This window comes from Dermacentor silvarum, chromosome 2 (assembly GCF_013339745.2).
Source record: "Dermacentor silvarum isolate Dsil-2018 chromosome 2, BIME_Dsil_1.4, whole genome shotgun sequence".
Taxonomy (NCBI): domain Eukaryota; kingdom Metazoa; phylum Arthropoda; class Arachnida; order Ixodida; family Ixodidae; genus Dermacentor; species Dermacentor silvarum.
In genome coordinates, this window is record NC_051155.1 from 5,171,119 (window position 1) to 5,184,141 (window position 13,023).

At 49.6% G+C, this 13,023-nt stretch overlaps 2 protein-coding genes across 3 annotated transcripts in view; both read right to left on the reverse strand.

The window, feature by feature from the left end:
* LOC119441293 (dual oxidase maturation factor 1) overlaps nucleotides 1-13,023 on the reverse strand; it is a 181,541-nt gene that overhangs the window by 94,411 nt on the left and 74,107 nt on the right. The window lies entirely within an intron of this gene.
* On the reverse strand, nucleotides 8,186-10,718 carry LOC125942879 (uncharacterized). The gene is made up of 2 exons (XM_049661125.1): nucleotides 10,147-10,718; nucleotides 8,186-10,116 (listed from the first exon to the last, which is right to left on the reverse strand). The coding sequence occupies exons 1-2, from the start codon at nucleotides 10,572-10,574 to the stop codon at nucleotides 9,582-9,584; spliced, it is 963 nt and encodes a 320-aa protein (XP_049517082.1). The 5' UTR covers nucleotides 10,575-10,718; the 3' UTR covers nucleotides 8,186-9,581.

The window sequence follows — 13,023 nt, forward strand, 5'->3', positions numbered from 1 at the left end:
GCGGCGCACCACATCTCAAAAGTAGTCTGCAATGCGCAGTAAGATTTTATGAAAGAAGGTGAAATAGGTCTTTGGGGAGCGTTCCAACTTACGAACAAAATTTAAACTGCGAAAACAACAAGTGCAGGTGCTAGAGAGAAATTCTCACTGCTTGGAACCGGAACCACGTCCGTCCGTTGTGGACGAAGCTAGCGACTCCTAGTAACTCCAATCTCTCGCAAAAATAACAGCATACATATGAGCGCAGGCAACTTCTTCAAAAAAGAAACCTTCCGTGGTACAGCTACGCTGCCACAAACTACCAGCTGCATATACGCAACAAGGAGCAGTAAGCGTGAAAATTGAATGTATATTTTTTGCTAATGAATCTGTATAAGGTAGTCAAATCAAAACAAGCAAGTTCTCCCCCGCATAAAATGTGAGCGCGACGAAAGATCCCCAGCGTCGAAGTAGGAACATGTAGTGCCGGTCCGCAAGGAAAGAGGAAAAGAGTGAAATGCGCCAAGGCCGCACCGTGTGAGCCGGCGAGGACATTATTGACCGAGCGCTAACCTCAACCTCTTTCGCGGGCCACCGGGGGAGGAAAAAGCGCCCAGAGCGGAAGACCTTCGGCCTCCGGCCTTCGTTGGCTGCCGCGGGTCTCAGCTGGTTCGGGCCGCGATCGGTTGTATGCAATTACATTTCAGACGCGTCATGTAAAGAAAGGATGCTAAACTGCCGGGCGGGAGCGCGCATAACCGACTGCGTTCCCACTGGTCTTTGTAAGCAAGCTCACGACAAACAACTTGGCCGCTTTTCTGATCTGCCACTAGCCGGCGCTAGGGACTCTCTGCCCGGGCCAGCTAACTTACCCGGATACACAATTATTACGACCGATTTATTGATATGCGCTGGACCACAGACGCTCTTCGTGGGAGTTTGGAGGGCAGCGCTGCATGCTCTTCGATTCCCTCCAGGGTGCACCAGCCGTTAAACACAGTGACTCATGCATAGGCTCCCTCGACGGCGTCATAGAGATGAAGTCAACTGGTGCTGCAATGCGGGCTTGTTATTTTGGCATCTTGGAGTGCGATTGTAGCGCATACGGGCGAGGACGCAAGAAGCCACCGTGTCTTTGGTGTGCCTTCTTGCGTCCTCACCGCTGCAATCGTTCTCCAAGGTGTCAGAGGCTTTGCGAGAGTCGCACGTGCTTAATTCGGCAACTTCCAAGCTCGAGGCCCCTGTGCGCATGCGCTCAACGCAATATATTTTTGTTTGGTCTTGGTTAACGTTCGTGCCAAGAGCAGCACCACAGTCTTCGGTGAATGCTTCTGGGCTGCTTTGCCACTGGGGCATTCGGCCTCCACAGCGACCGGAAATCTACTGACGCCGAAAGGCCGCGTCGTACACATCGCTCAATCACCGCACCACCGAAACTCTCCAGATGCTGCGAAAGAAAAAAGAATGCAGAAACTCCACAGGAGTTGTCCAAGTATGCATACGCATAACCACAAATTTAAGTTGGCCCACATCCAGACTTCAAGTTGACCCACCCTCAAATTAGAGTTGGCCCACTTCGAATTTCAATTTAGCCCACCACTAAATGTATGTTGGCCTACCCCTAGTTCTCACGTTGTCCAACGACAAATTTAGGTTGGCCCATCCCCAAATTTCAAGTTGACCCACCCCGAAATTTAAGTTGGCCCACTACACATTTGAAGTTGGCCCACCCGCAAATTTCATGTTGACTCACCCCCAAATTCCAGTTGGCCCACCACTACTATAAGCTTCCCCATACATTTTTTTAAGGAGCACTATGTACCCCCTATGGGTATTCTCTATTTAAACGTCAAAGCCTTATATGTCTCATGGTGAGGTCTCCGTTTCAAGGCCATTTCAAAACCGCGTCGTCGAAAAGAAATGGTCCTCTTAGGATAGACAGGATAAAGAGGTGAATGAAATGAATTAAGAGTGCATTGATGGTGAATTAAAGCGGTTTAGATGGGGGAAAGGAGTGAAACGAAAGGTGGTGAGATAGAATGGGCTAAGACAATGAAGAATAAACGAGAGTGAATTAAGAGCGAATTAAGAGTGAATGAAGGTGAATCAAGTGGTGATAGGGTTAATCAAGAGTTATGAAAATGGGAAATTTGGAGTAATAGAGTAAACCAAGTGTGATGGAAGTAAAACCGAGATGATAGAGTGAATGAAGGTGAACCAAGCTGTAACAAGGCGAATCTATAGTGAATCAAGAGTGAATAAAAGGGTTATAGTGGGGGAGTGACTTGCAAGAAATATGTGAGATTTGAGGGTCCAAGTGAGAGCGACTCAGAAAAAGAAAGTGCTGAGTCACTGTTTGACTTTGGTGAATCAGCGGAAGGCTGACTTGCAAAAAAAAACATTGACATGCAAAAATGACTAAATTTTGGTTTCAGAGTGATGATGACTCCGCAGAAAAAACGCGCTGAGTCACGGTCCGAGTTTGGTGAAATAAGGATGACTAGCAAATTTACTTTGTAAAGTTGTCGTCGTGTCATTGAATTAGCGGCGCTCGTGCTATCACCTTCAAGTCGTCTTAGTTGTAGCATAAGAGACCCCTAGTAATTTTTATTTGCTCCTAATCGCTGTAAGGATACCAATCATCTACAATTCTTTCTATTCCCCTTTCCCTTACCCCAGCGTAGGGAAGCGAACCGAACGCTCGTCTGGTTGACCTCCATGCTTTTCCTCTCCTTGCTCTCTCTTAAATGCATTGCCTAGGCAAATTACGCGTTTTTGTGCATATACAAGGCACTACACGTTGCCGCGTGACGGGCCCGAGATACTCGCCAAAGAATGCTAACACATTACAAAACAAGAGTTCGCTGCATTTTACAACCAGCGCCACTTACGAGTATGCGCCACCTTTTACGCGCCGAGGGGAATCTCGGACATTCCCGCACGCCGCCTGCGTCAAGTTTTTGTGCTTTCTTTTTCTAGCTAATCGCACTGATAAGCCCTCAGGACGAAGAAGCGATACTCTTGTTACTCCTGGCAAGCGCATTTTATAGCGATAGCACTTCTATGGATACTTGAGGCGCATTTTTAGCGCCGCCGTCGCCGTGATGTTCCGTATAAATTCCAAGGGCGATAACACCGTCACCGCGCACCGAATACTGTAGGTGCGAGTGAAAGAGCGCGAGGGAAGGCGATAATCGTGGCTCAATCTCGTACGCGAAAGTAAGGAAAGCGGGGAGGAAACGCACCGTCTTCCATCGCGCTAAAGGCCCCGGGGGTGGGGGGGGGCGACTTTCGAATTGCGAGTAGATACAGGGGGGGCGTGGCACTGCGGGTCACGTGACTTCCGCTTAACACGTGTTGTCATGGCAATCGTGGAGCTCCTAGGTGCTTAGGGACATAATCGCTTAGGGACTTTTGAGGCACTGGTCAGGCGCAGCGGCTGCTAGTTACTGAGCGTGGCTCGCTTTATCTCCGAGACCGCGCGCAGCAACCTTACCGAGCACAGCTCCTACGTGCGTAGGGAGCGAATCATTCAGAGCGCGTTGAATGTAGGGTGGTGTCTGGGCCACGCCGGCCGCGCTTTATTTTTGTAGTATTTGTTCTAGCGGCGGAAATCCTTGCAGTAGTGTCGGTGTGGAATGACGGCTTTTGATCTCGGTGAACTGTGGTGGTGTAAACAAGCGGATTTACAGGGTGCGAGAGAGAAACGATGATATTCCTAAATTAACGCATCGCTGTTTTGATGATCCAAATATAATCTCACTATCAGGGAGGGAGGAGTCTACCTGACTGGAGCAGTATTTTTTTTATTTGGGGTGTTGCGGAGCGCAGCAACACCCCAACAACCGCCGCTTCGCGTCGGCGCCCGGCACTGCGGCTTCCGCCGCAGCACCGGGGCAGAAACGCGAGCAGTATCCGCTTGTTTACACCACCACAGTTCACCGAGATCAAAAGCCGTCATGCCACACCATCACTACTGCAAGGATTTGCGCCACTAGAACAAACGCTACAATAATAAAGCGAAGCCGGCGTGGGCCAGACACTGCCAGACATTCAACGCGCCCTAAACGATTCGCTTGCACGTATGAGCTGCGCTCGGCAAGGTCGCTGCGCCCGGTCCCGTAGAGAGCCACGATCAGTGGAGACCAGTGCCTCAAAAGTCCCTAAGCGATTACGTCCCTAGGCACCTAGGAGCTCCACGATTGCCACGACAACACGTGTTAAGCGGAAGTCTCTTCCGCTTAAGGGCACAGGGTAGGCCCTATATCTCCTATGTATTTTGAGCATTATTTGAGACCCATTTTCTCAGCAACTACTGCGTGTAGCGCATTCGGGTTTGTTTCATTTGATTCGCGATCATGTCGTCTTGCAGTGGAACTAGAACTAAGATTATTTGTCAAAGATCAACAGTTTCGCAATTTTTTTACTAACACAGCCAGTTTTTGTTTTTTCCAAAGAAAACAATTCAGAGAAAATTAACTGTTGAGTGCATGTGTACTATTCTAATTCAGTAGCTGTGCATAGGTGTCTACTTTACGCTGGCTAAAAATCAACGTGCTGTCATTGAAGTTTTTATAAAAATGGGGCAAATGTAACAAAAAAATTATTTCAAGATAATGAGGGTCAAAGACAAAAAACATGTTCACTTCATTTTCTTTCAAAAACAAGATGCACTGAACCATTTGCCTAATAGCCACCAGCCACATAGTCATTGCCAGAGACAGCGTTTCGCTTCTCTGCTTGTTTTCTTGTTTCCCTGGCTTGTTTTGTCATGTGTTCGGCCTCTCTCTTGGCAAAATACAGTCGACAACGGTCCACTTCACCCAACCACATCACAGTGTTACGCACTGGTGATATGCCAAATGCCTTCAGGACGTTGACTCTTGCCATCCAACCTTCATTGAACATGAGCACAGCATCAAAGGTGGTAGTTTTGAGCATCTCCATTCCGAGGAACACATTTTCGGTGCGCGCTCCCACACGACATGGTTAAATGACTCATTAGCAATTTGTGTCATGCCGTGTAAGCGCTTTTTCAGCAGGTCTGGGTAGAACTGTTGGAATATTGGCTTAATGGCATGAAGGACTGGTGCAGGCAAGTGTTCTTTGTGCACAAAAGGCTCCTGTGTCAATTGAGCCTTGTTGCATGCACACCAAGTGCCGGCATCTTTTGGGCAGAGCCCGTGACTTGGATCGATATCCGTAGCCAACATGTGAAAATATGTTGCCCAAACAGCTTTCCGCATGCTTTCCAAGTCTCCAGTGTTTCTTCTTATGGCTAAGCCATAATAGGTTTGTCTTTTGTCAATGCAAGCGTCAGTCAACCATCAGATAGCTTTGTGCCCTTGCTTTCTTCAACTTTCTTAGCCTGGCACCCACTCTCTTTTGTACGTGCCCAATGCACTCTTCTTTCGTGATTTCCACAAAATTTACGTTTCGAAGAAGCATGAGCGATTGCTAGGTTTTGCTAGGTGAAAAAAAGGGGCGTGGCCGCTCGTCACTTGGTTTCGAAAACCGGGTCTTTTTGGCTCAATCAAAATGCGGAAAAACATGTGGGGTACTGGATATTGTTGAGGAAGGCATTCCAAATAAGTGAAAAACCAAAAATCGATTTTTTTTAAAATTTTGCCCTACCCTGTGTCCTTAACACAACTTTACTAGCAATTGTAAAGTTGCCCCCGGGGGGAGAGGGGGCGGCGTTCTACTCCGATAGCAACTGCGTATTGCGCGACCTAGGGGCCTCGACGATCGCGGCTCAATCTCTCGCGTCCAAGGGAAGAAATCAGGGAGGAAACGCGCCGTCTGTCGTCAAGCACATTGCGCCGGGGAGAGAGGAAGGACATGGGGCGGCGTTGTTCTGCGGTAGCAACTGGGCAATGAGCGATCTGCGTCGGGGGCTCAGTCTAGGCAGTGGGGCTAGTTTCGGTATTGCCATAAAGCGTCGTCATGACACGTAGCTAAAGGAAAAGTTAATAACTTTTGCACATGTGCCCCTTTTTTTTTTGCAACCTAAATACAAGAAAGTAAAGTGATGCAATTATGTGTACAAATAAAATGTGTTTTTGGCTATTTTCGTGCGGAGCTGTTAGAACCTCGCTATGATGATAATTCCGCCTTCCAGAGCTTCGCCGAGCTGGGGGAGAGAGAGCTGTAAGCGAGTGAAAGCAGAGTACAAAAATATCAACGCGCCCGATCTGTGACTGCATCCGATGCCTCTGGCGGGCAGGTTTTGACCAGAGCTCGGGACACTCGCCGCTTCTGAAAGACGCAAGCAAGAGCTAGGGAGCTGCAACCAAACGTTGCAGAAGGGAACATGGCGAGTTTAGATTGAGGGAAGCCGAGAGTTCGCACAGGCGAAGAAAGGAAGATCCGGAGGCTCGTGAGCGTGGCCTGTTGAATTCATCGCGATACTACACAGAACATCGCGAAGAAATCCTGAGCGCCAGGAAACAGAGGAGACTGGAAGATCCTGGGTTGCAGGTGCTCAGGAACTTTCGCAACATGCAATGACTTGGGACTATCGGTGCTAATTCTCAATCTGCACTGGCATGTCAAAAAAATTATGCGTGGCTCTGCTATCGCAAACACCAGAGACCAGCGGAAATGAGGGAAGCCCAGCAAAAGTGCCAGTTTGCCACTACTTTACTAGGCTATCCCCAGCTCCGCTGGTCTCTGGTGTTTGCGATAGCAGAGCCACGCATAGTTTTTTTTTTTTTTTGACATGCCAGTGCAGATTGAGAATTAGAACTTACTTAGTTGCTTCACTTGAATCTTTTCATCCCATTCCCCGTCCCTATAGAGAGTAGCATGCCAGCGGTTCTATACGCGCCGGCCAAAATCTAGGTTTTTCTACTAAACAGTCTCTCTCTCTCTCTCTTATGTAGCGAATAGCCTATTGAAGCGGCTCTAAGACGAAGGGAAGGGCATTCCGTACTCGGTAGGTTTCTCTGCGGTGTGCATTGAAGCTACCTATCGACAGCAGCTCCCGAGTGAGTGCTAGCTAACCCACTGACGGAAATTGCGTTTCCTTGTATCTCGGCGACTGCTGTTCACTTTATGGAACTGATAATTTATCATTGCTGAAGACGCTTGAATGCTTGCTGCACGGATCAGGGTGGTAAGTTAGAAAACATTGTGCTTCCCTCTTCTTGTTTGCAATTCGCCTACAGCTTCACAAGGTACGGAAACCAATTGAAGGAGCGCTGCGCTAGTGAGGAAGCACTGGGCGCGTTAAGGCGCTCGAGCGCGTTCTAGCCAGCAGAGCGCGCTCTTTTAAACTTAACGGCTAAAGAGCGACTTCCGCTGCGTGATTACGGAGCGCTCTCTACGCGCTCCGCCCTGGAAACGGTGCGCGAGAGCGCGCGCCTGTTACAGATTCCGGAAAAATGACGTGTTTCCGACTCTTTCCACTTCTGCAAGTCCGTGCTCCTTGCCCACTCGTTCCTGCCGCCGCTGCGCAGCCGGGCGTCTGCGGGAACATCGCGTGTTGGCGCGGTTTGAGCTTATCATGAACCGAAAATGACGGCCCGATCATTACTTGCCAGACGCTCAGGTACGAAACCGAACAGACGCATTTTGGCGCCTTCTCGTCGTTACGTTCATGTGTATGACTTCTTCAGGTCCTCATGTTATCATGGAAGATGTTGGGGCACTGCTCTTTGAATTGTATGTCCGTGTGTCTGGGCACAAGGTTGATCACATAATCCTGAATGCCTCGGATCATAAGGCTTTCTGTCCTCTTGCGATCGGCAATGAGTCATCAGTCAGCATACCGTGGAGCAGAAATAAATCATCTGAGGGGGTACCTCTGAGAACACCACGAACAGCTTGCATGGCATACATAAGCCGCTGCTGCTGCGTCCGTCGCCGCGCGTCAAGTTCTTCTAGCTCTTCATCGTCTATCAAGAACTGCAGGAGGGTGTTTATCGGCGGCGCCATCTTCAAAAAGCGCGCACAATGCGATTAGCGGTCGCGGAAGCAACATAACATTCGCCAGACGGCGCGTTCGTGCGCCCGAAAGCAGTAGGCAAAAATCGCCGTTAAGCTCCGAGGGTGTCGCACTCGAGCGCACTCGAGCGTGTTCCTTTGGAGTTCGGAGCGCGCTAACCTAACGCGCCCACTGCAAGCGCTGTTTTCTTCGCATCGTCTGCTACGGCACCGGGTGCATTTTATGTTACGCAACGAAATGTTGTGTCGCCAAAAAAGAAAAAAAAAAGGAAAGCTGGCTTGGTCTGTTCTTCTTTATCGAATATTCATCTGCGATGTGCGATGTTCGCGGTTGTTCACTGAGAACTAAGCAGACGAGTCCATTTTGTTCAGAACGAGCAAATTTATCTTCTTGTCTAGTCACACGATCGCACCGTTGCGCTACCGACGCGCGACGTCATACCAGCAGCTGTGGTGGCGGCGATGGCGTGATGGCGCAGCGCACATTTCCAGTACTAGCACAGATGACGTACACGAGCATAGGCCTAGCTACAACCGAGTTTAAACCTCGACATAGCCAAGTTCAACCTAGCTGCAACCAAGAGACGCAATCAATCGGCCAGCTTCGCTGTGTCTTGAGCTTTGCGCGGCCTAGTGCAAGCTTCCGCATTTTTTTTTTTTTTTTTGGTTTGAGAAATTCAATTAGTGCACCAACGCCTCTACGCCACGCGGAAGGCCTGCGTCGTCGCGGTGGTTCGGGTTGAGTTTCTCGGCCGTAGACACCGGCGCCGACGCCGAAACTAACGCCAGATTTCTGCGACACGGGGCCCTTAACGCTGTCGCGTTAAAACTCAGTTTCTCCATTACGCAGTGGTTACAGTGCCCGGTTCCAAAGTGGTTGCGGTTGTAGACAACGTTTTCTTTCTCCTCGCCCTATGGCGATGGTGAACGTGTGGTGAGATGACGACTAAATAATGCCCATGACGACAACAGTCGTCTTCATCGTAGCGGAGTGGACCGACAGGGAATTGACGGACAGATATTCAGTTATCATTGGTTTTATCACAGATTATTTTCGTCGACACGTAACATGAGCGGCAGCCTGGACACCTATGAACGTAGTAAAAAATCTCGCAGTTTCGCCCGAAAGGCGAAGCATCGATTGCGATAGCAATTTCGTAGACAACTATACGAGCTAAGGATATTAGTTTTATCGGCTGTATAAACTTGTAAATATTCTCTTACTAAGTTAACAAGCTTGGTGTAACGCGTGCACAGGTACATATGAAAACAGCTCGCTCGATGACCGCGGGAACTCGCAGTCGAAACGTTGGAGTGAGCAGGCGCGGCAACAGCAGCAAGCGAATGAAACGTCCAAAGCGCAGCGCATACGAAGCTAACGCCCCCAGCCCCTTTTCTCCTTCGCGCGCGCCAGATTGAGCCGCAATCGTCTAAAGCTCGCGCATACAGCGCACGGGGCCGATGTTACCGATACGGAACCTCACAGCGACGACCACGTCCACGGCAGAAATGCGCTTGGGGTGTCCATATAACTGCTATCGCAATAAAATGATCGTGCGTGGAAGTCTCTTGCGGTCAAACTTGGTCGGTACCTACGCGTGATGGCATTTCTGGCGCGTTCAACGCGCTTTTTCGAAGGTGATCCCCGACAACCGTCACCACTCGGAGGCGCCGCGGCAGCTCACGCTTTTTTCGCGCGTCTGCTTACCTTTAAACATTTGCATGGGCGCTCGCGTGCGATACCGCCGGCGCCCCAACGACGCAGTTTCGCAACCTATGCACGCGGCGTCACGTCGGATATACCTATATCTTCCGGGGTGCAGTTTACGCTGCGCAGCAACACAGGCCTCGCATGCTAGCGATCGCTGCCATTGCTTCGCCCTTCGAGCGAAACTGAAATTATTAGAAGACTGTGCGCATTCATGGACTTGTGTCTGTGAATCTACAACGAAGCTGCCCACTACTTCTTGGATTACACGTTTCACTTCCGTGTTGCGGTCAACTCCTCTGAAAGACGGATAAACCAATTTTCCCCCTTTCTTATTGCGATAGCAACTGAACACTCCAAGCGGATTACTACCGTCGGCGTCGCCATCGTCATCGTCGCCGTGAGGTTCCGTACAAAGACCAAGGGCGATAAAATCATCGCTGCGCGCCGTATGCTGTATGTGCGAGTGAAAGCGCGCGTACCTCGCGCGCTTTCACTGAGAGCGAGCGCACGGCGTAGAGCAAACGCGACGTCTTCCGTCGTGCGAAAGCCGGTCGGGGGATAGGTTGGAGGGAGGGGAGGCGACGTTTAGCTGCGGCACCAACTGCGCATCTTGGGACCGGGCGCAAAGGGACTGGCGTCTCAATCTCCTACGCGAAAGGAGTAAAGCGGGAAGGCAGCGCGGGAGGGTGGGGGTGCGGCTTCTACTGTGCCAGCAACTCCGTATTGTACTTTGCGCGGCTGCGGGTGTTCGCGCGCACCGAATACTGAAAGCGATCTGCACACAGCTCCTACCTTTGTATGCGCTGTGCTTTCGTCGCTCAGTTTCCGTTGAAGCGATAGACCACACGAACATTCGCTCGCTGCTGCTGCAGTCGCGCTTGCTCACGCCAGCGTTTTGACAGTGGTTGTCTGCGGTCATCGAGTGTGATATATTCATGTTTGCTTGTGCGCGCTGACACCGCGCTTGTTAATTCAGTTAGGAAGCAAGTGTGTCCAAGTTTTTGCAGCCCATAAAATTACTATCCTTACTCCATATAGCTCTCTACTAATTTGCTATCGCAACTGATGCTGCGCCTTTCTGGCGAAACTGCCACTTTTTTCCCAACACCTCCATCCTCACTTTGTCCTCTTCGTAGTACGGGCCAATTCATCCTTCCCGGTTTCTTTCCTTACGCCCCCCCCCCCTCCTTGGGAAAGGCTTACAAACATTTCCGACTTACGCACTCTCGGCAAAATCACGTTCACAAAAGTTCCACACAGTTTTCAACATTCCTTCCTAAATCACTATACAGTGCCCAAGAAATTTGGCGGGTGAAAAGCTAGCTGCGAGAAGGTCTCCAGTCACATGCTTACGCGTGCAAATCCTCTCTCACAAAGTGCAGCACCGTCTAAAGAAGACAGGGTGAGATTCGCCAGCTCAGGTGAGCTGAACTGGCGTGACAGTTCCATCGCTGGTTCGTCGTCGGCTGATCACTTGAGAATGCAATCTTCTCTTCTGCAGTGTCCTCGACTAAGAATGTGGCACACATGTTGGTCAACCGTCGACTACGCCATAATAATGTAACGTTCCGAGATAGAAGAATTCGAGGACATATTGATGCTGGGCCTGAAGTCCCTACTTGAACTATTTTAATGCCCAATGACAATTCTTACTTTTCTTGCGTTATTTCGCTGTCAGAGCAACGGCATTGTTAGAGCAACGGCATTGACGCCTGTCAGAGCAACGGCATTGACGTTTGTTTGCTGTATTTTCGCCATTTCTCAATAAATACTGGGGCTAGTTTGCGTATATAAAAACCAGACCTAAACAGCCATCTGCCCCAGCACATTCCAGAAAGAAACAACCCAGACAGGGAAAGCCCCATATCGACACCAATAATTATCAGGAAAAAAACACGTTCTTTCTTTTTTTTTAAAGAAGGACTAAAGATGCTTGGCTCACGAAGAGCAGCTATTGAATTTCAATGGTCCTGGTTTTCATTACAGCGTTCACCAGCTCATAATTGACTTGCCTCACGAGCCCTTTTTCAACACCGCTATAGCATTTCGCGATTTTTCTGAAGATCGTCATAATGCGCTTCTTATCCTCAACCACACACGGTCCACGCAACGAAGAACACCACTTATCGAGCAGGCACTCAGTAGCCAAACCTCTGTACGGGAAATGTTAGAAAAGCTTGCCCAAGAAGGGTGATTTGGAAGCTGTGATCCGACGATGAAAGATTGCAGTGATCATCGTTGACACTTCGTCTGAAATGCGGATTACAAACCTCGTGCGTGTTTGTTCCATGGTGGCCGTCACTTCCCGCTGAAGGAATACTACCACTACAGAGAGTTTAGCATGTCCGGCATTCGGGTAAATGCAAGCGATAGCGACTGGGCGTTTTACGGGACGAGCGGAGGCGCAAACGTGAACGGCCTGCAGCTTGGTCCACTAGGTGGTGGTTGCAACGTCGTTTTTCCAGCTTCGTCAATTGCCTCTCGTCGTGCCGTGCCCCATCGTCGTCATACACTCGTCGTCATGCATTCGCCGTGTCGTACCATGGTCGTCATTCCACCTCCAACTCTCGTCATGCCCGCGACGTTGACACATAGTCATCGTCATACCATTGCCGACATGCGATCGCGCTGTCGTTTTACCATTGTCGTTACTTCTGCAACATCATCCCAATGTCGTTATGCCGCTATTGTCATATCGCCTTTCTCGTTCCATCAACGTCATTACTTCTTTGTCATCCTATAGTATAGTTAGTGCGTCGGTGTCACAGAGTCGTTGTCATTCGCCATGCTCAAGAGCTACTATCGCAAGCGAGTGCCATAGCAACGTGGGAGGATACCGGATTATGCCACATATAACCAAAGCAACGGATGTCTCAGAATGAGAACTACTCATGTTAAACAATTCAGAAATACGGTATGTCGCTACATTGCTGGAATGCTAATCAAATGACCATTGAATTAGTCATCGTAAGACGAGTTCTGTCGTAATTTATTTTTACGTATGAGTAATTTGACAACGCAGCAGCAGCAGCACCCGGCAGCCACAGTCAGGAAACTCCTGGCGGGCTGAAAAAGAAAGCTTCGCTTTAAAAGGTATATTTTGTCAAGACGCTGTTCTTCTTGCTCCGACCGGGGTTGTGAGCTTTTACAGAGTGCCGGCACAATTCGATGTCAAACAATGACAAACCATTTCCAAGAAAAGATCCGGGCCGCTATAATACCACAATTTTAGTGCGGTTCTTTTCTATTTCGTGCTGTGTCCGTGGACAGATTGAGAGGCCCACGTTATCGCCAGGTTCGGACGGTGGTGAGCGGCGGCCGATAAGAAAGCACCGAGCGACAGAAATCGTTACCGGCCGTGCAAGCGCGAAACCGGTTGCAAGGCG

Bases quoted from the DNA above. Each gene is read 5' to 3' on its own strand.
- LOC125942879 (XM_049661125.1), bottom strand. From the start codon at position 10,574: ATGAATATATCACACTCGATGACCGCAGACAACCACTGTCAAAACGCT. The intron at 10,117-10,146 runs GTGCGCTCGCTC...AAAGCGCGCGAG, and splicing joins CGTCGCGTTTGCTCTACGCC to GTACGCGCGCTTTCACTCGC.